This window comes from Nerophis ophidion, linkage group LG20, assembly GCF_033978795.1.
Source record: "Nerophis ophidion isolate RoL-2023_Sa linkage group LG20, RoL_Noph_v1.0, whole genome shotgun sequence".
NCBI lineage: Eukaryota > Metazoa > Chordata > Actinopteri > Syngnathiformes > Syngnathidae > Nerophis > Nerophis ophidion.
The window spans coordinates 4,559,098-4,581,082 of record NC_084630.1 but is presented as its reverse complement, the minus strand read 5'-3'; the positions used below and the strand labels follow the sequence as shown (position 1 = coordinate 4,581,082).

General features: G+C 44.9%; 1 protein-coding gene and 1 long non-coding RNA gene across 4 annotated transcripts in view; one reads left to right on the top strand and one right to left on the bottom strand.

Annotated features, from left to right (window-relative positions):
- LOC133538661 (voltage-dependent calcium channel gamma-4 subunit-like) overlaps positions 1 to 15,703 on the bottom strand; it is a 61,663-nt gene extending 45,960 nt beyond the window's left edge. For both annotated transcript variants that reach the window (XM_061880346.1, XM_061880345.1), the window contains exon 1: positions 15,377 to 15,703. In XM_061880346.1, the coding sequence (XP_061736330.1) occupies positions 15,377 to 15,593 (217 nt within the window). In that variant the 5' untranslated portion in view covers positions 15,594 to 15,703. The remainder of the gene's footprint in view (positions 1 to 15,376) is intronic.
- The window catches only part of LOC133538664 (uncharacterized), a 265,569-nt gene that overhangs the window by 212,772 nt on the left and 30,812 nt on the right, over positions 1 to 21,985 (top strand). The window lies entirely within an intron of this gene.

The following is a 21,985-nucleotide window of genomic DNA, read 5'->3' as shown; positions in this document are numbered from 1 at the left end:
AGGTGAAGTGAAGTGGATTATATTTATATAGCGCTTTTCTCTAGTGACTCAAAGCGCTTTACATAGTGAAACCCAATATTTAAGTTACATTTAAACCAGTGTGGGTGGCACGGGGAGCAGGTGGGTAAAGTGTCTTGCCCAAGGACACAACGGCAGTGACTAGGATGGCGGAAGCGGGAATCGAACCTGCAACCCTCAAGTTGCTGGCACGGCCGCTCTACCAACCGAGCTATAAGGTAAGGTAAAGTTGCCAGGACGAGGACAGAAACAGAATGGCTTAAATAATGACTATGATAATGATTAGTAACAGGTGTGTGGGCTGAGGACAGGGGCGTGACTTGAGGGCACGGTGAAAATCAATGGGTTGGCATGGCGACAAAAACAAACCAGGAAGTGCAAAAACAGAACTGAATGTCCAAAGAACAAAACATAACATGACAAAAAAAAAAACATAATCCATAGGCATGACAATTTTGACAAAATAATCGAATGGAAACTGACACAATATGTTACTGCATATGTCAGCAGCTAAATTAGGAGCCTTTGTTTGCTTACTTACTAATAATAGACAAGTTGTCTTGTATGTTCACTATTTTATTTAAAGAAAAAACTTGCAATAAGAAACATATATATTTGATGTACCCTATAATTTTTTGTTAAAATTAAGCCAATATTGCCATTTTTGTGGTCCTCTTTAAAAGTACTGAAAAGTATCAAAATAATTTTGGTATCGGGACAACACTAAGTCACACACGCACAAAAATGTCCATTAATACCTGAAAAAGTAACAAAATTAATCTGAATACTCGCTAAAAATGCTAAATTCATTAATGTTGGGCCGCCACAAATAAATGTAAAACATGATTAATGTCAGTTATATATTTGGTTGTGAAAGAATGCTCTGACTCGGGGCAGTTATACCCTGTTGCTATGACAACCATACTAATATGACCGTACCAAACAAAACGGTGTATTATTACCTTTTGTAAAGGCAGGATGGTATTAGATTTGAGTAGATTATGAGTTTTCCACATGACATAAACAATTTAGACTAAGAGTGAGAACTGGTTTTATTCGGCGTGATGTTCATAAAGACTTGTTTGCCACTCGGGGACAATCTTTGTTGTTGTTATTACTTTTACAATATGACCGTGTGCTCGGACTGAGGCCGTATTTATGCTCTTCATTCCTTCCAACTTAACTGCTAGAACAAGGGTCACCAACCTTTTTGAAACCAAGCTCTAGTTCTTGGGTACTGATTAATGCGAAGGGCTACCAGTTTGATACACACTTAAATAAATTGCCAGAAATAGCCAATTTGCTCAATTTACCTTTAATAAATACATTTATATATATAAAAAAAAGGGTATTTCTGTCTGTAATTCCGTCGTATATTTTTTTTTTCCTTTGCCGGAAGGTTTTTTGTAGAGAATAAGTGATGAAAAAAACACTTAATTGAACGGTTTAAAAGAAGAGAAAATAGGGAAAAAAAAGAAAAATAAATTTTAAAACATAGTTTATCTTCAATTTCGACTCTTTAAAATTCAAAATTCAACTGAAAAAAATCAATAAAAAACTAGCTAATTTGAATGTTTTTGAAAAAATTTAAAAAAATAATTTATGGAACATCATTAGTAATTTTTCCTGATTAAGATTCATTTTAAAATTTTAAAGACAAGTTTTAAATAGGTTAAAATCCAATCTGCACTTTGTTAGAATATATAACAAATTGGACCAAGCTATATTTCTAACAAAGACTTTAAAATAAGATTTAAATTTGATTCTACAGATTCTCTAGATTTGCCAGAATAATTTTTTTGAATCTTTGAAGAAATATTTCACAAATATTTTTCGTTGAAAAAAACAGAAGCTAAAATGAAGAATTAAATTAAAATGTATTTATTATTCTTTACAATAAAAAAATACATTAACTTGAATATTGATTTAAATTGTCAGGAAAGAAGAGGAAATAATTTAAAAGGTAAAAAGGTATATGTGTTTAAAAATCCTAAAATTCAAAATTCAATCGAAAAAAAGAAGAGAAAAACTAGCTAATTCGGATCTTTTTGAAAAAGTAAAAAAAATAATTTATGGAACATCATTAGTCATTTTTCCTGATTAAGATTCATTTTAAAATTTTAAAGACATGTTTTAAATAGGTTAAAATCCAATCTGCACTTTGTTAGAATATATAACAAATTGGCCCAAACTATATTTTTAACAAAGACAAATCATTATTTCTTCTAGGTTTTCCAGAACAAAAATTTTAAAAGAAATTCAAAAGACTTTGAAATAAAATTTAATTTTGCGTCCACAGATTTTCTCGATTTGCCAGATTTATTTTATTTTATTTTAATCATAATACGTTTGAAGAAATATATTTTACAAATATTCTTCGTCGAAAAAACAGAAGCTAAAATGAAGAATTAAATTAAAATGTATTTATTATTGGGGCGGCATAGCTCGGTTGGTAGAGTGGCAGGTTCGATTCCCGCTTCCGCCATCCTAGTCATTGCCGTTGTGTCCTTGGGCAAGACACTTTACCCACCTGCACCCAGTGCCACCCACACTGGTTTAGATGTAACTTAGATATTGGGTTTCACTATGTAAAGCGCTTTGAGTCACTAGAGAAAAGCGCTATATAAATATTTTAGAGGGATTATTCTTAACAATAAAAATAAATAAATTTACTTGAACATTGATTTAAATTGTCAGGAAAGAAGAGGAAGGAATTTAAAAGGTAAAAAGGTATATGTGGTTAAAAATCCTAAAATCATTTTTAAGGTTGTATTTTTTTCTCTAAAAATGTCTTTCTGAAAGTTACAAGAAGCAAAGTAAAAAAAAAATATATATTTTATTTAAACAAGTGAAGACCAAGTCTTTAAAATATTTTCTTGGATTTTCACATTCTATTTGAGTTTTGTCTCTCTTAGAATTAAAAATGTCGAGCAAAGCGAGACCAACTTGCTAGTAAATTAAAAAAAAAAAAAAAAAAAATAGAGGCAGCTCACTGGTAAGTGCTGCTATTTGAGCTATTTTTAGAACAGGCCAGCGGGCGACTCATCTGGTCCTTACGGGCACCGCGTTGGTTAGATTAGATTAGATTAGATAGTACTTTATTTATTCCGTCAGGAGAGTTCCTTCAGGAAAATTACAATTTTCAGCACAATCCCATTCAAGATCAGACAAACATTACAGGGAGACAGAACAGGATCGCTGACGGGTCTGCCGGCTTCCAGCGCCCCTTACAAAAAAGATGACATACAGGTAAACAAGGGGGGGGGATGGGAGAAAAGAATAGAAGATTAAAATAAAATTAAAAAAAATCGGTCTTAGCCTGGGCCCTGGAGTGGGGGTGCAGACTGAGGCCAAGGGGAAAAAAAACAAACAAAAAAAACCCTGTGCTAGAGAATCCCATCTTTTCCTCGGTGTCACTTTGTCCACCATGAAGATAGATCCGCGACATGAAATAGACGTCATATTTACAACAAACAAACGGCAACTGTTGGTGCCAGCTTTGTCTTCCCTTCTCTCATCACTTCGTGTTTGTATGAAGAAGATTCCTCACAGACGGAGATGGCGATGAAAAAAACCAAACAAATAAACATTTGAAAAAATCCAAGTAAACAAGACGGATGTATAAGAAGAGCGAGCACACGTATTTCTCAGGAAATGTGTCTCTTTGAATTTGTGGATGGTTCTGCATTTTTAATCAAATTCCAGTAAAAGCGCTCGCCAAATCCGACCCAGCTGACATGGATCACAATGTTAGCTCTCCGGTGCAACTTTGCAGCCTCCTTTTTTATTTAAACACGCATTAGCATTTGTGTGGATGTTTTTTTTTATCATACCTTTTAAAAGGTATGATAATAGTAGACTAGCTGGTGTGTTGATTACGTACAAAACCCAAAAACAGTGAAGTTGGCGCGTGAATAAAAACAGAATACAACGATTTGCTTTTCAACAAATATTCTTTTGTTGAAAATAATATTTTGGTTTCAACCTATATTCAATTGAATAGACTGCAAGGACAAAATGTTTAAAGACTTTCTTATTCAAACGGGGATAGCAGGTCCATTCTATGTGTCATACTTCATCATTTCACCATATTGCCATATTTTTGCTGAAAGGATTTAGTAGAGAACATCGACGAAAAAGTTTGCAACTTTTGGTCGCTAATAAAAAAAAGCCTTGCCTTTACCGGAAGTAGCAGACGATGTGCGCGTGACATCACGGGTTGTAGGGCTCCTCACATCCTCACATTGTTTATAATCATAGCCAGCAGTAGCTAGAGCTATTCGGACCGAGAAAGCGACAATTTCCCCATTAATTTGAGCGAGGATGAAAGATTCATGGATGAGGATGTTTAGAGTGAAGTGCTAGAAAAAAAAGACAGGGCAGTGGGAGCGATTCAGATGTTATTAGACACATTTACTAGGATAATTTTGGAAAATCCCTTATCTGCCTATTGTGTTACTAGTGTTGTAGTGAAATTATATGGTACCTGAAAGTCGGAGGGGTGTGGCCATGGGTGTGGTGACCGCCAGTGTCTCTGAGGGAAGCCACGCAGCTGCCTCTTTGACAGGTGCACGAGGAAGGACGCAAGAAAAAAAGAAAATGCGACGGCTCCAAGCGGCGTTTCAGATATAATTAAACACATTTACTAGGATAATTCTGGAAAATCCCTTATCTGCTTATTGTTTTAATAGTGTTTTAGTGAGATTGTAAAGTCATACCTGAAAGTCGGATGGCTGCGGTGAACGCCAGTGTCTCTCAGAGAAGCCGAGGAGCCAAAATCACAGCTGCCTTTTTGTGAGCTGCAGGATGAGGTCCCATAATCCACTGAAGTCTCCGGTAAGAGCCGACTTAATATCACAATTTTCCCATCCAAAAACTTGCTGGTTGACATGGGGTAGAGAAACATGTTCGCTTGACCGCTCTGTGTTAAAGCTTCACAACAAACAAAGAAACACCGGCTGTGTTTCGGTTGCTAAAGGCAGCTGCAATCCACCGATTTCCACCAACAGCATTCTTCTTTGACGTCTCCATTATTAATTGAACAAATTGCAAAAGATTCAGCAACACACTTGTCTAAATTACTGTGTAATTATGCAATGCAAAGATACGAATTTTAGCCGTGTGTGGTGCTGGGCTAATATGTCCGCTAAAACCCGAGACGTCACAAACACAAGTCATTATTCCGCGACGTTTTCAACAAGAAACTCCGCGCGAAATTTAAAATTGCAATTTAGTAAACTAAAAAGGCCGTATTGGCATGTGTTGCAATGTTAATATTTCATCATTGATATATAAACTATCAGACTAGTAGTGGCTTTCAGTAGGCCTTTAAACGTTCAAACTGGTAAATGTTGTTATTTTTTGCAAATATTAGATCATTTAGAATTTGATGCCTGCAACATGTTTAAAAAAAGCTGGCACAGGTGGCAAAAAAGACAGAGAAAGTCGAGGAAAGCTCATCAAACACTTATTTGGAACATTCCACAGGTGAACAGGCTAATTGGGAACAGGTGGGTGCCATGATTGGGTATAAAAGCCACGACTGGGGTGTCCAACTCTTTTTTGTTGAGGGCCACATCGCAGCTATGGCTGCCCTCAGAGGGCCGCTTGTAACAGTGAATATAAATGTATAATAGAGTTGTGACACAATCTGCATGAGCGCCTGCTTTTGATTGTTTTTATTTGTACCAACAGTTTGGTGATAACTGACTTTGACCTACTGAGTCAAGGTGGCAGGCAAATGTTTATTTTTCATTAGCAAAAAAAAAAATAAACGACAAAAAAACCATAAATGTTGTGGAATGACGTGGTGGGCCGTTGTAAATAATGTGGCAAGTCACTTTAAATGATACAGCAAGCCACGATAAATGATGTAAGCCTCGTTAAATGATATGGTGGGCCACTTTAAATGATGGGGTGAGCCACTTCAAATGATGGAGTGAGCCACTTTTAATGATGGGGGCCACAATAAAGGATTGGCGAGCCTTCTTACATGATGTGGCGAGTCACTTTAAATGATGTGAGCCACAATAAATGATGCGGCAAGCCTCGTTAAATGATATGGTGGGCCACTTTAAATGATGGGGTGAGCCACTTCAAATGATGGGGTGAGCCACTTTTAATGATGGGGGCCACAATAAAGGATTGGCGAGCCTTCTTACATGATGTGGCGAGTCACTTTAAATGATGTGGTGAGCCACAATAAATGATGCGGCAAGTCTCGTTAAATGATGCAAGCCTCGTTAAATGATATGGTGGGCCACTTTAAAAAATGATAGGGCGAGCCACTTTAAATGATGGGGTTAGGCACTTTAAATGATGCAGTGAACCACAATAAACGATGCAGCTAGCCTTGTGAAATGATGCGGCGAGCCTCGTTAAATGATGGGGCGAGCCTCATTAAATGATGCACCGAGCCACAATAAAGGATGCACCGAGCCTCGTTAAATGATGGGGTGAGCCACAATAAATGATGCACCGAGCCACAATAAAGGATGCACCGAGCCTCGTTAAATGATGGGGTGAGCCACAATAAATGATGCATTGAACCACAATAAAAGAATGCAGCGAGCCTCGTTAAATGAGGTGGCCACCCACCTTAAATGATGGGGTGAGCCACAATAAATGATGCAGTGAACCACGATAAAAGACGCAGAGAGCCTTGTTAAATGACGTGGCCGGCCATCTTAAATGATGGGGTGAGCCACAATAAATGATCCAGTGAACCACAATAAAAGATGCAGCGAGCCTCGTTAAATGATGTGGCCAGCCACTTTAAATGATGGGACGAGTCTCGTTAAATGATGTGGCGAGTCTCGTTAAATGATGCAGCGAGCTTTGTTAGATGATGTGGTAAGCCACTTTAAATGATCTGGTAAGCCACTTTAAATGATGGGGTTAGGCACTTTAAATGATGGGGTGAGCCACGATAAATGATGCAGTGAACCACAATAAACAATGCAGCTAGCCTTGTGAAATGATGCGGCGAGCCTCGTTAAATGATGTGGCAAGCCACTTTAAATGATAGGGCGAGCCTCGTTAAACGATGCAGCGAGCCACAATAAAGGATGCACCGAGCCTCGTTAAATGATGGGGTGAGCCAAAAGAAATGATGCAGTGAACCACAATAAAGGATGCGGCGAGCTTCGTTAAATGATGTGGCGAGCCATTTTAAATGAAGGGGGTGAGCCACAATAAATGATGTAGTGAACCACAATAAAAGACGCAGAGAGCCTTGTTAAATGATGTGGCCTGCCACGTCAAATGATGGGGTGAGCCACTATAAATGATGCAGTGAACCACAATAAAAGATGCAGCGAGCCTCGTTAAATGATGTGGCCAGCCATTTTAAATGATGGGGTGAGCCACAATAAATGACGCGGCAAGTCTCGTTAAATGATGCAAGCCTCGTTAAATGATATGGTGGGCCACTTTAAAAAATGATAGGGCGAGCCACATTTAATGATGGGGTGAGCCACTTTTAATGATGGGGGCCACAATAAAGGATTGGCGAGCCTTCTTACATGATCTGGCGAGTCACTTTAAATGATGTGGTGAGCCACAATAAATGAAGCGGCAAGTCTCGTTAAATTATGCAAGCCTCGTTAAATGATATGGTGGGCCACTTTAAAAAATGATAGGGCGAGCCACATTTAATGATGGGGTGAGCCACTTTTAATGATGGGGGGCCACAATAAAGGATGCGGCGAGCATTCTTACATGATGTGGCAAGTCACTTTAAATGATGTGGTGAGCCACAATAAATGAAGCGGCAAGTCTCGTTAAATGATGCAAGCCTCGTTAAATGATATGGTGGGCCACTTTAAAAAATGATAGGGCGAGCCACATTAAATGATGGGGTGAGCCACTTTTAATGATGGGGGGCCACAATAAAGGATGCGGCGAGCCTTCTTACATGATGTGGCGAGTCACTTTAAATGATATGGTGAGCCACAATAAATGACGCGGCGAGTCTCGTTAAATGATTTGGCGAGTCTCGTTAAATGATGTGGTAAGCCTCTTTAAATGATGTGGTAAGCCTCTTTAAATGATGGGGTGAGGCACTTTAAATGATGGGGGGCCACAATAAAGGAAGCGGAAAGCCTTGTTAAATAAAGTGGCAAGTCACTTTAAATGATACAGCCAGCCACAATAAATGATGCAATCCTCGTTAAAAAAATGGTGAGCCAAATTAAATGATAGGGCGAATCACTTTAAATGATGGGGTGAGCCACAATAAATGACGGGGGAGCCACAACACAGGATGCGGAAAGCCTTGTTAAATGATGTGGCGAGTCACTTTAAATGATGTGGTGAGCCACAATAAATGAAGTGGTGAGTCTCGTTAAATGATGTGGCGAGTCACTTTAAATGATGTGGTGAGCCACAATAAATAAAGTGGTGAGTCTCGTTAAATGATGTGGCGAGTCACTTTAAATGAAGTGGTGAGTCTCGCTAAATGATGCAGCGAGCTTCGTTAGATGATGTGGTAAGCCACTTTAAATGATCTGGTAAGCCACTTTTAATGATGGGGTTAGGCATTTTAAATGATGGGGTGAGCCACAATGAATGATGCAGTGAACCACAATAAACGATGCAGCTAGCCTTGTTAAATGATGTGGCGAGCCACGATAAATGATGGGGTGAGACACTTTAAATGATGGGGCGAGCCACAATAAATGATGGGGTGAGCCACGATAAATGATGGGGTGAGCCTCGTTAAATGATGCAGCGAGCCTCGTTAAATGATGGGGTGAGCCACGATAAATGATGGGGGGCCACGACAAAAGAAGCGGCAAGCCTTGTTAAATGATGTGGCGAGTCACTTTAAATGATGCAGCGAGCCTCGTTAGATGATGTGGTAAGCCACTTTAAATGATGGGGTTAGGCACTTTAAATGATGCAGTGAACCACAATAAACGATGCAGCTAGCCTTGTGAAATGATGCGGCGAGCCTCGTTAAATGATGTGGCGAGCCACTTTAAATGATGGGGCGAGCCTCGTTAAACGATGCACCGAGCCACAATAAAGGATGCACCGAGCCTCGTTAAATGATGGGGTGAGCCACAATAAATGATGCACCGAGCCACAATAAAGGATGCACCGAGCCTCGTTAAATGATGGGGTGAGCCACATTAAATGATGCAGTGAACCACAATAAAAGAATGCAGCGAGCCTCGTTAAATGAGGTGGCCACCCACCTTAAATGATGGGGTGAGCCACAATAAATGATGCAGTGAACCACGATAAAAGACGCAGAGAGCCTTGTTAAATGATGTGGCCGGCCATCTTAAATGATGGGGTGAGCCACAATAAATGATGCAGTGAACCACAATAAAAGATGCAGCGAGCCTCGTTAAATGATGTGGCCAGCCACTTTAAATGATGGGACGAGTCTCGTTAAATGATGTGGCGAGTCTCGTTAAATGATGCAGCGAGCTTTGTTAGATGATGTGGTAAGCCACTTTAAATGATCTGGTAAGCCACTTTAAATGATAGGGTTAGGCACTTTAAATGATGGGGTGAGCCACGATAAATGATGCAGTGAACCACAATAAACAATGCAGCTAGCCTTGTGAAATGATGCGGCGAGCCTCGTTAAATGATGTGGCCAGCCACTTTAAATGATGGGGTGAGCCACGATAAATGATGCAGCGAGCCACAATAAAAGATGCAGCGAGCCTCGTTAAATGATGTGGCCGGCCACCTTAAATGATGGGGTGAGCCACAATAAATGATGCAGTGAACCACGATAAAAGACGCAGAGAGCCTTGTTAAATGATGGGGCGAGCCACAATAAAAGATGCAGCGAGCCTCGTTAAATGATGTGGCCAGCCACTTTAAATGATGGGGTGAGCCACGATAAATGATGCTGTGAACCACAATAAAAGATGCAGCGAGCCTCGTTAAATGAGGTGGCCAGCCACCTTAAATGATGGGGTGAGCCACAATAAATGATGCAGTGAAACACAAAAGATGCAGCGAGCCTCGTTAAATGATGTGGCGAGCCAATTTAAAAACTCCTGCTGTGGGGCTGTCTTGGTTGACAAGACTTTGCAGCATCGCGTGGACATCGGGGGCGGTACTTCTGGATTGGCAGACCGGGGTGGTGGTTCCTCTCTTTAAGAAGGGTGTGTTCCAACTATGGTGGGATCACAGTCCTCAGCCTTCCCGGTAAGGTTTATTCAGGTGTACTGGAGAGGAGGCTACACCGGATAGTCGAACCTCGGATTCAGGAGGAACAGTGTGGTTTTCGTCCTGGTCGTGGAACTGTGGACCAGCTCTATACTCTCGGCAGGGTTCTTGAGGGTGCATGGGAGTTTGCCCAACCAGTCTACATGTGCTTTGTGGACTTGGAGAAGGCATTGGACCGTGTCCCTCGGGAAGTCCTGTGGGGAGTGCTCAGAGAGTATGGGGTATCGGACTGTCTTATTGTGGCGGTCCGATCCCTGTATGATCAGTGTCAGAACTTGGTCCGCATTGCCGGCAGTAAGTCGAACACATTTCCAGTGAGGGTTGGACTCCGCCAAGGCTGTCCTTTGTCACCCATTCTGTTCATAACTTTTATGGACAGAATTTCTAGGCGCAGTCAAGGCGTTGAGGGGTTCCGGTTTGGTGACCGCAGGATTAGGTCTCTGCTTTTTGCAGATGATGTGGTCCTGATGGCTTCATCTGACCGGGATCTTCAGCTCTCACTGGATCGGTTCGCAGCAGAGTGTGAAGCGACCGGAATGAGAATCAGCACCTCCAAGTCCGAGTCCATGGTTCTCTCCCGGAAAAGGCTGGAATGCCATCTCCGGGTTGGGGAGGAGACCCTGCCCCAAGTGGAGGAGTTCAAGTACCTAGGAGTCTTGTTCACGAGTGAGGGAAGAGTGGATCGTGAGATCGACAGGCGGATCGGTGCGGCGTCTTCAGTAATGCGGACGTTGTACCGGACCGTTGTGGTGAAGAAGGAGCTGAGCCGGAAGGCAAAGCTCTCAATTTACCGGTCGATCTACGTTCCCATCCTCACCTATGGTCATGAGCTTTGGGTCATGACCGAAAGGACAAGATCACGGGTACAAGCGGCCCAAATGAGGTTCCAGGTCTCTCCCTTAGAGATAGGGTGAGAAGCTCTGCCATCCGGGAGGAACTCAAAGTAAAGCCGCTGCTCCTCCACATGGAGAGGAGCCAGATGAGGTGGTTCGGGCATCTGGTCAGGATGCCACCCGAACGCCTCCCTAGGGAGGTGTTTAGGGCACGTCCAACCGGTAGGAGGCCACGGGGAAGACCCAGGACACGTTGGGAAGACTATGTCTCCCTGCTGGCCTGGGAACGCCTCGGGATCCCCCGGGAAGAGCTAGATGAAGTCGCTGGGGAGAGGGAAGTCTGGGCTTCCCTGCTTAGGCTGCTGCCCCCGTGACCCGACCTCGGATAAGCGGAAGAAGATGGATGGATGGATAGATGGTTGAGCAGACATTTTTAGCCCAGCACCACACACGGCTAAAAGTTGTCTATTTTCATCGCATAATTACACAGTATTTTGGACATCTGTGTTGCTGAATCTTTTGCAATTTGTTCAATTAATAATGGAGACGTCAAAGAAGAACGCTGTTGGTGGAAAGCGGTGGATTGCAGCTGCCTTTAGCAACCAAAACACAGCTGGTGTTTCTTTGTTTGTTGTGAAGCTTTAACATGGAGCGGTCAAGCGAACATGTTTCTCGACGTCAACCAGCAAGTTTTTGGATGGGAAAATTGTGATATTAAGTTGGCTCTTACCGGAGACTTCAGTGGATTATGGGACCTCCCGCAGCAGCTGTCAAAAATGCAGCTGTGATCTTGGCTCCTCCATGGCTTCTCTCAGAGACACTGGTGTTCACCGCAGTCATCCGACTTTCAGGTATGACTTTAGAATCTCCCTAAACTACTATTAACACAATAAGCAGATAAGGGATTTTCCAGAATTATCCTAGTAAATGTGTCTAATTACGTCTGAAACGCTCCCACAGCCGCCATATGGAGCCGTCGCTTTTTTTTTTTAGTGCCCCACTCTAACTTTCCTCATCCACGAATAATTCATCCTCGCTCAAATTAATGGGGAAATCGTCGCTTTCTCGGTCCGAATCGCTCTCGCTGCTGGTGGCCATGATTGTAAACAATGTTAAGACGTGAGGAGATCCACAACCCGTGACGTCACGCGCACATCGTCTGCTACTTCCGGCACAGGCAAGGCTTTTTTATTAGCGACCAAAAGTTGCGAATTTTATCGTCGATGTTCTCTACTAAATCCTTTGAGCAAAATTATGGCAATATCGCAAAAAGATCAAGTATGACACATAGAATGGACCTGCTATCCCCGTTTAAATAAGAACATCTCATTTCAGTAGGCCTTTAAAGCCATTATTACACACATTTATTACTGGACTTTTTTGTATCACAAAACGCCTGAAAATCAAATATTTGGCTTAATTGAATTGCATTGGGCTTCACGGTGGCAGAGGGGTTAGTGCGTCTGCCTCACAATACAAAGGTCCTGCAGTCCTGGGTTCAAATCCAGGCTCGGGATCTTTCTGTGTGGAGTTTGCATGTTCTCCCCGTGACTGCGTGTTCCCCTCCTCCCACTTCCAAAGACATGCACCTGGGGATAGGTTGATTGGCAACACTAAATGGTCCCTAGTGTGTGAATGTTGTCTGTCTATCTGTGTTGGCCCTGTGATGAGGTGGCGACTTGTCCAGGGTGTACTCCGCCTTCCGCCCGATTGTAGCTGAGATAGGCTCCAGCGCCCCCCGCAACCCCAAAAGGGAATAAGTGGTAGAAAATGGATGGATGGATGGCTTAATTGAATTGCATTGACTTTTGAAGCCAGTGCGCAGGTGCACAGTGCAGTTAAACCCTGTGGATGAGTTCAGGGGTGCCGATAGGGATTTTGGGCCCCATGAAAAGCATCTTTTACCTGGCTCTGACACCTCAAATTTCTTCACCCCTACAAAATCCTTCCCCCCCCCCATTTACTTCCAGGGTCATGATTAATACAGACGTTTTGTTAACGCTATATTATACAAATATAACGCTATATTATAAAAATACAGATGTTTAGTTAACGCTGTATTATAAAAAATTTGAAAAACAATTTACAAACACCAGGTAGGAGAAGCTCTGTCATCCGGGAGGAACTCAAAGTAAAGCCGCTGCTCCTCCACATGGAGAGGAGCCAGATGAGGTGGTTCGGGCATCTGGTCAGGATGCCACCCGAACGCCTCCCTAGGGAGGTGTTTAGGGCACGTCCAACCGGTAGGAGGCCACGGGGAAGACCCAGGACACGTTGGGAAGACTATGTCTCCCGGCTGGCCTGGGAACGCCTCGGGATCCCCCGGGAAGAGCTAGACGAAGTGGCTGGGGAGAGGGAAGTCTGGGCTTCCCTGCTTAGGCTGCTGCCCCCGCGACCCGACCTCGGATAAGCGGAAGATGATGGATGGAAGCTATGGGATGACGCTTTTACTTCCGGGGTCACGTTTCCTCTTATAAATGGGTTGTACTTGTATAGCGCTTTTCTACCTTCAAGGTACTCAAAGCGCTTTGACACTACTTCCACATTTACCCATTCACACACACATTCACACACTGATGGAGGGAGCTGCCATGCAAGGCGCCAACCAGGACCCATCAGGAGCAAGGGTGAAGTGTCTTGCTCAGGACACAACGGACGTGACCAAGTTGGTACTTGGTGGGATTTGAACCAGGGACCCTCGGGTTGCGCACGGCCACTCTTCCACTGCGCCACGCCGTCCCTATGTCATCCCATAGCTTGTGTTTGTAAATTCCATCCATCCATCCATCCATTTTCTACCGCTTATTCCCTTTCGGGGTCGCGGGGGGCGCTGGCGCCTACCTCAGCTACAATCGGGCGGAAGGCAGGGTACACCCTGGACAAGTTGCCACCTCATCGCAGGGCGTGTTTGTAAATTGTTTTTTAAATTTTTTTTATAATATCCATCCATCCATCCATTTGCTACCGCTTATTCCCTTTCGGGGTGGCGGGGGGCGCTGGCGCCTACCTCAGCTACAATCGGGCGGAAGGCGGGGTACACCCTGGACAAGTCGCCACCTCATCGCAGGGCGTGTTTGTAAATTGTTTTTTAAATTTTTTTATAATATCCATCCATCCATCCATTTTCTACCGCTTATTCCCTTTTGGGGTCGCGGGGGGCGCTGGCGCTGGCGCCTACCTCAGCTACAATCGGGCGGAAGGCGGGGTACACCCTGGACAAGTCACCACCTCATCGCAGGGCGTGTTTGTAAATTGTTTTTTAAATTTTTTTTATAATATCCATCCATCCATCCATTTTCTACCGCTTATTCCCTTTCGGGGTCGCGGGGGGCGCTGGCGCCTACCTCAGCTACAATCGGGCAGAAGGCGGGGTACACCCTGGACAAGTCGCCACCTCATCGCAGGGCGTGTTTGTAAATTGTTTTTTAAATTTTTTTATAATATCCATCCATCCATCCATTTTCTACCACTTATTCCCTTTCGGGGTCACGGGGGGCGCTGGCGCCTACCTCAGCTACAATCGGGCGGAAGGCGGGGTACACCCTGGACAAGTCGCCACCTCATCACAGGGCCAACACAGATAGATAGACAACATTCACACACTAGGGACCATTTAGTGTTGCCAATCAACCTATCCCCAGGTGCATGTCTTTGGAAGTGGGAGGAAGCCGGAGTACCCGGAGGGAACCCACGCATTCACGGGGAGAACATGCAAACTCCACACAGAAAGATCCCGAGCCTGGATTTGAACCCAGGACTGCAGGAACTTTGTAATATAGCGTTAACAAAACGTCTGTATTAATCATGACCCCGGAAGTAAATGGGGGGGGGGGAAGGATTTTGTAGGGGTGAAGAAATTTGAGGTGCCAGAGCCAGGTAAAAGATGCTTTTCATGGGGCCCAAAATCCCTATCGGCACCCCTGAACTCATCCACGGGGTTTAACTGCACTGTGCACCTGCGCACTGGCTTCAAAAGTCAATGCAATTCAATTAAGCCATCCATTTTCTACCGCTTATTCCCTTTTTGGGGTGGCGGGGGGGTGCTGGCGCCTATCTCAGCTACAATCGGGGGGAAGGCGGGGTACACCCTGGACAAGTCGCCACCTCAAATATTTGATTTTCAGGCGTTTTGTGATACAAAAAAAGTCCAGTAATAAATGGGGGGAGAAGAAATTTGGCGTGACAGCCCCCAACACATAATTTCATCATCATTAGAGAGGCCCCCCTCCATCGTGGGCCCCTAGAATCCGTCTCCTCCCCCCCCCCCCCCTTTTCGGCGCCCCTGGATGAGTTGTACTTTACGCAGCCAAAGAGTAGAAAGTATCTGGCACCTTCCATGCAGCAGATCCTCCACAGTCCGGAGTGCGTCAGGTCGCCTTGGACTTTCTTGCTCTGCTCGTCCGCGCTGTTGTTGCCGGTGGAGTTGCAGATGTTGGCCCGCGAGTAGAGCCAGAAGTCGGTGCCGATGGCGACGCTCATCAGGCTGAAGGCGGCGAAGGAGCCCGCGATAGCCAGCAGGGTCTGCAGCCCGCGGTCACAACCCGCCATGGCCGCGCATCCTGCCTGCGGACAGCCGCCAGAACTTTAGTCTACTCGAGCGTGACTCGGCTGGGAACTCCTCGCTGCTTCCACAGGTGGGAGACGCAGCTGCGCCCCCGCGAACATGCGCCGTGTGACAGGCAGGAGAACCAGGGCGTCAACACCCGGCTCAGCCAATAGGAGAGAAGAGGAGAAAAGTGGCTGGAAATGAAAGCGCGTGCGTGATGAGAAAGGAGGGAGGCGCGCATCTGATGGCAGATTAAGAGATTGGGAACAGAAGCTTCTTCATCTTTAGAGCAGACCCAAGAATGATTCTTTTTTTTTTTTTTTTTTTTTTTTAAAAAGGCAGGAAAAAGTTGAGACCCTGCCCCAAGTGGAGGAGTTCAAGTACCTAGGAGTCTTGTTCACGAGTGAGGGAAGAGTGGATCGTGAGATCGACAGGCGGATCGGTGCGGCGTCTTCAGTAATGCGGACGTTGTACCGATCCGTTGTGGTGAAGAAGGAGCTGAACCGGAAGGCAAAGCTCTCAATTTACCGGTCGATCTACGTTCCCATCCTCAGCTATGGTCATGAGCTTTGGGTCATGACCGAAAGGATAAGATCACGGGTACAAGCGGCCCAAATGAGTTTCCAGGTCTCTCCCTTAGAGATAGGGTGAGAAGCTCTGCCATCCGGGAGGAACTCAAAGTAAAGCCGCTGCTCCTCCACATGGAGAGGAGCCAGATGAGGTGGTTCGGGCATCTGGTCAGGATGCCACCCGAACGCCTCCCTAGGGAGGTGTTTAGGGCACGTCCAACCGGTAGGAGGCCACGTACTAGTATCCTAGTGGTAGTGTCCTTGTATCCTTGGGCAAGTTCATGTACGGAAAATTGGTAACGGCTTTTACGTCCTCTATTTCAGTGGTCCCCAACCACCGGGCCGATTGGTACCGGGCCGCAAAATAATTTTTTCTAAAAAAATTTTTTTCTAAAAAAATTTATAAATATTTTTTTTCTTCTTCTTTGTCATGAAAAAATGAGTTTTCTTGGGTTGGTGCACTAATTGTAAGTGTATGTTGTGTTTTTTATGTTGACTCAATAAAAAAAAAATAAATAAATAAAAAAAAAAATTGTAATGCGGACGTTGTACCGATCCGTTGTGGTGAAGAAGGAGCTGAGCCGGAAGGCTAAGCTCTCAATTTACCGGTCGATCTACGTTCCCATCCTCACCTATGGTCATGAGCTTTGGGTCATGACCGAAAGGATAAGTGAGAAGCTCTGCCATCCGGGAGGAATGTGGGTTCTTCCGAGGATGTTGTAGTCGTGATGATTTGTGCAGTCCTTTGAGACATTTGTGATTTGGGGCTATATAAATAAAATTGACTGATTGATTGATTGAAAGTAAAGCCGCTGCTCCTCCACATGGAGAGGAGCCAGATGAGGTGGTTCGGGCATCTGGTCAGGATGCCACCCGAACGCCTCCCTAGGGAGGTGTTTAGGGCACGTCCAACCGGTAGGAGGCCACGGGGAAGACCCAGGACACGTTGGGAAGACTATGTCTCCCGGCTGGCCTGGGAACGCCTCGGGATCCCCCGGGAAGAGCTAGACGAAGTGGCTGGGGAGAGGGAAGTCTGGGCTTCCCTGCTTAGGCTGTTGCCCCCGCGACCCGACCTCGGATAAGCGGAAGATGATGGATGGATGGATGGAAGTTGTCTACAAAAGTTATGTTTGCCATGCGCGGTTTGCGGTCTCATCCGCGGAGTCCGCGGATAAACCGCGGGTCGGGCGGGTGACATGACGAAAAAATAGATTTTAATTAGATTCGGGCGGGTGATGGTTGAACCATCCGGAAATATTTGATATACATGGTTCTGGGATCGGTATCCTTTGCCATTCATAGAGCCATTTAAGACCCGTGTCATAAAGCGAAGAATACAATAGGGCAGTAGGCTTCACGGTGGCAGAGGGGTTAGTGCGTCTGCCTCACAATACGAAGGTCCTGCAGTCCTGGGTTCAAATCCAGGCTCGGGATCTTTCTGTGTGGAGTTTGCATGTTCTCCCCGTGAATGCGTGGGTTCCCTCCGGGTACTCCGGCTTCCTCCCACCTCCAAAGACATGCACCTGGGGATAGGTTGATTGGCAACACTAAATTGGCCCTAGTGTGTGAATGTGAGTGTGAATGTTGTCTGTCTATCTGTGTTGGCCCTGCGATGAGGTGGCGACTTGTCCAGGGTGTACCCCGCCTTCCGCCCGATTATAGCTGAGATAGGCGCCAGCGCCCCCCGTGACCCCGAAAGGGAATAAGCGGTAGAAAATGGATGGATGGATGGATGGACAATAGGGCAGTGCAGGGGCGTCGCCAGACAGATTTCACTGGGGCACGTGCCCCACTGGTGGTCTGCAGTCCATCCATCCATCCATTTTTTACCGCTTATTCCCTTTCGGGGTCGCGGGGGGCGCTGGTGCCTATTTCAGCTACAATCGGGCGGAAGGCGGGGTACACCCTGGACAAGTCGCCACCTCATCACAGGGCCAACACAGATAGACAGACAACATTCACACACTAGGGACCATTTAGTGTTGCCAATCAACCTATCCCCAGGTGCATGTCTTTGGAAGTGGGAGGAAGCCGGAGTACCCGGAGGGAACCCACGCAGTCACGGGGAGAACATGCAAACTCCACACAGAAAGATCCCGAGCCTGGATTTGAACCCAGGACTGCAGGATCTTCGTATTGTGAGGCAGACGCACTAACCCCTCTGCGATAAACCGGATAAACCGCGGGTCGGGCGGGTGACATGACGAAAAAAATAGATTTTAATTAGATTCGGGCGGTTAGCGGTTGAACCCATCCATCCATCCATTTGCTACCGCTTATTCCCTTTCGGGGTCGCTGACGCCTATCTCAGCTACAATCGGGCGGAAGGCAGGGTACGCCCTGGACAAGTCGCTACCTCATCGCAGGGCCAACACAGATAGACAGACAACATTCACACACTAGGGACCATTTAGTTATGGGGCGGTATAGCTCGGTTGGTAGAGTGGCCGTGTCAGCAACTTGAGGGTTGCAGGTTCGATTCCCGCTTCCGCCATTCTAGTCACTGCCGTTGTATCCTTGGGCAAGACACTTTACCCACCTGCTCCCAGTGCCACCCACACTGGTTTAAATGTAACTTAGATATTGGGTTTCACTATGTAAAGCGCTTTGAGTCACTAGAGAAAAGCGCTATATAAATATAATTCAATTCACTTCAATAGTGTTGCCAATCAACCTATCCCCAGGTGCATGTCTTTGGAAGTGGGAGGAAGCCGGAGTACCCGGAGGGAACCCACGCAGTCACGGGAGAACATGCAAACTCCACACAGAAAGATCCCGAGCCTGGATTTGAACCCAGGACTGCAGGACCTTCGTATTGTGAGGCAGACGCACTAACCCCTCTGCCACCGTGAAGCCCATCCGGAAATATTTGATATACATGGTTCTGGGATCGGTATCCTTTGCCATTCATAGAGCCATTTAAGACCCGTCTCATAAAGCGAAGAATACAATAGGGCAGTGGTTCTCAAATGGGGGTACTTCAATCAATCAATGTTTATTTATATAGCCCCAAATCACAAATGTCTCAAAGGACTGCACAAATCATTACGACTACAACATCCTCGGAAGAACCCACAAAAGGGCAAGGAAAACTCACACCCAGTGGGCAGGGAGAATTCACATCCAGTGGGACGCCAGTGACAATGCTGACTATGAGAAACCTTGGAGAGGACCTCAGATGTGGGCAACCCCCCCCCCTCTAGGGGACCGAAAGCAATGGATGTCGAGCGGGTCTAACATGATACTGTGAAAGTTCAATCCATAATGGATCTAACACAGCCGCGAGAGTTCAGTTCAAGCCGATCCAAGACGGCAGCAGGAGTCCCGTCCACAGGAAACCATCTCAAGCGGAGGCGGATCAGCAGCGTAGAGATGTCCCCAACCGATACAGGCGAGCGGTCCATCCTCAAGGGCCAAACCATGTTTGTTGTTCCCGACATTTACAAAGCAATGAACTACCTGCTGCCTTCTATTGAAATGAAAGACATTTACAGAGTTACTCTGCCGAGCTCCAGACAGCACAGACACTCAACAACGGCACATCATTTGCGGATTCTAATTAATGGTTTGCAAAAAAATATGTCTAACCCAATTAGGTAAAATGACATAATTTCCCACGCACACCAGACTGTATCTCACGGCAAAAGAAATCTGCCTTCAAAGGACTCCGGCTTATTAGTGATTCCCAAAGCCCAAAAAAAGTCTGCGGGCTATAGAGCGTTTTCATTTCGGGCTCCAGTACTCTGGAATGCCCTCCCGGTAACAGTTCGAGATGCCACCTCAGTAGAAGCATTTAAGTCTCACCTTAAAACTCATCTGTATACTCTAGCCTTTAAATAGACTCCCTTTTTAGACCAGTTGATCTGCCGTTTCTTTTCTTTTTTCTCCTATATCCCACTCTCCCTTGTGGAGGGGGTCCGGTCCGATCCGGTGGCCATGTACTGCTCGCCTGTGTATCGGCTGGGGACATCTCTGTGCTGCTGATCCGCCTCCGCTTGGGATGGTTTCCTGCTGGCTCCGCTGTGAACGGGACTCTCGCTGCTGTGTTGGATCCGCTTTGGACTGGACTCTCGCGACTGTGTTGGATCCATTATGGATTGAACTTTCACAGTATCATGTTAGACCCGCTCGACATCCATTGCTTTCCTCCTCTCCAAGGTTCTCATAGTCATCATTGTCACCGACGTCCCACTGGGTGTGAGTTTTTCCTTGCCCTTATGTGGGCCTACCGAGGATGTCGTAGTGGTTTGTGCAGCCCTTTGAGACACTAGTGATTTAGGGCTATATAAGTAAACATTGATTGATTGATTGAAAAGACTGCTCTAGAACATACAAAGAAGGACTATCAGTGAAGGGAGAAGTTCTAAGCTTTCTGTAAATATGCCCCCAAAACAATTTCTTTGAACATCCCTGGTCTATAAGCAGTGTTTTAAATACTATTTTAACATCCATGTCACACAAGTAAATGAAAACATTCACTATTTACTTCAATATTTATTTGGTACAATGTATTGGATGTTTGTAAGTGCTCTTCATTTCATTGCTCATATTGTTATAGTACTTGTCCAGACCTGGGCAAATTAAAGCCTGGGGGCCGTATCCGGACCATTATGCCATGGGTGTCAAACTCCGGCCCGCGGGCCAAATCTGGCCCGCCGTGTAATTTAATTTGGCCCTTAAGGAAATATCAATTTAGCATTAGAGCTGGCCCGCCGGTGTTATACCACATTCACCGCTAATACTCATACTTGCCAACCCTCCTAATTTTCCCGGTAGACTCCCGAAGTTCAGTGCCCCTCCCGAAAATCTCCCGGGGCAACCATTCTCCCGAATTTCTACCGATTTCCACCTGGACAACTATATTGGGGGCGTGCATTTAAGGCACTGCGTTTAACGTTCTCTACAACCTGTCGTCATGTCCGCTTTTCCTCCATACTAACAGCGTGTCCCATAATATTTGTGGCTTTTACACACACACACACACACACACACACACACACACACACACACACACACACACACACACACACACACACACAAGTCATACTTGGTCAACAGCCATACAGGTCACACTGAAGGTGGCCGTATAAACAACTTTAGCACCGTTACAAATATGCACCACACTGTGAACCCACACCAAACAAGAATGGCAAGCCCTTTTCGGGTGAACATCCGCACCGTAACACAACAGAACAAATACTCAGAACCCCTTGCAGCACGAACTCTTCCGGGAAAAACTTCCAGCAAACTGACCAATAATTAACGTTTTATTCATGCACTTTCTCTTGCTACTTCAAGGCTTGAATGTTTGGTTCATTCATTGTTGTTATTTTATTTTCAAATTTATTACTAGCCTGTGGGAAAAAATTTGATATTCGCCTCAAAAGATTGCAAATAGAAAAAAAGGCATACAATTTTTATTTACATTTTATTTGATATGCCATTGATATATTTTTTTTTAATTATTATTATTTGAAACTGGATTTTGCATATCACTAAAGTTATATAAGCCTTGCTTGTTCAATATTTAATGCAAAACTTGTTTGGGTCCGTATTAAAAGGTTAATTTGTTCAACCTCGGCCCGCGGCTTTGTTCAGTTTTAAATTTTGGCCCACTCTGTATTTGAGTTTGACACCCCTGCGTTAAGTTTTTCAATCTGGCCCGCGGAACATTCCCAAATATTTTTTTTTAGATCTTTAAGATGGAATTTGTGATGTGATGTTTTCAAATGACCGTAAGTCTTGAACTTTACAAAGTATTTAATTGGTTGGAATCTGCGCTTTTGCGTGATGTGCTAGTTACTACGATAATCTAATTAGTTACT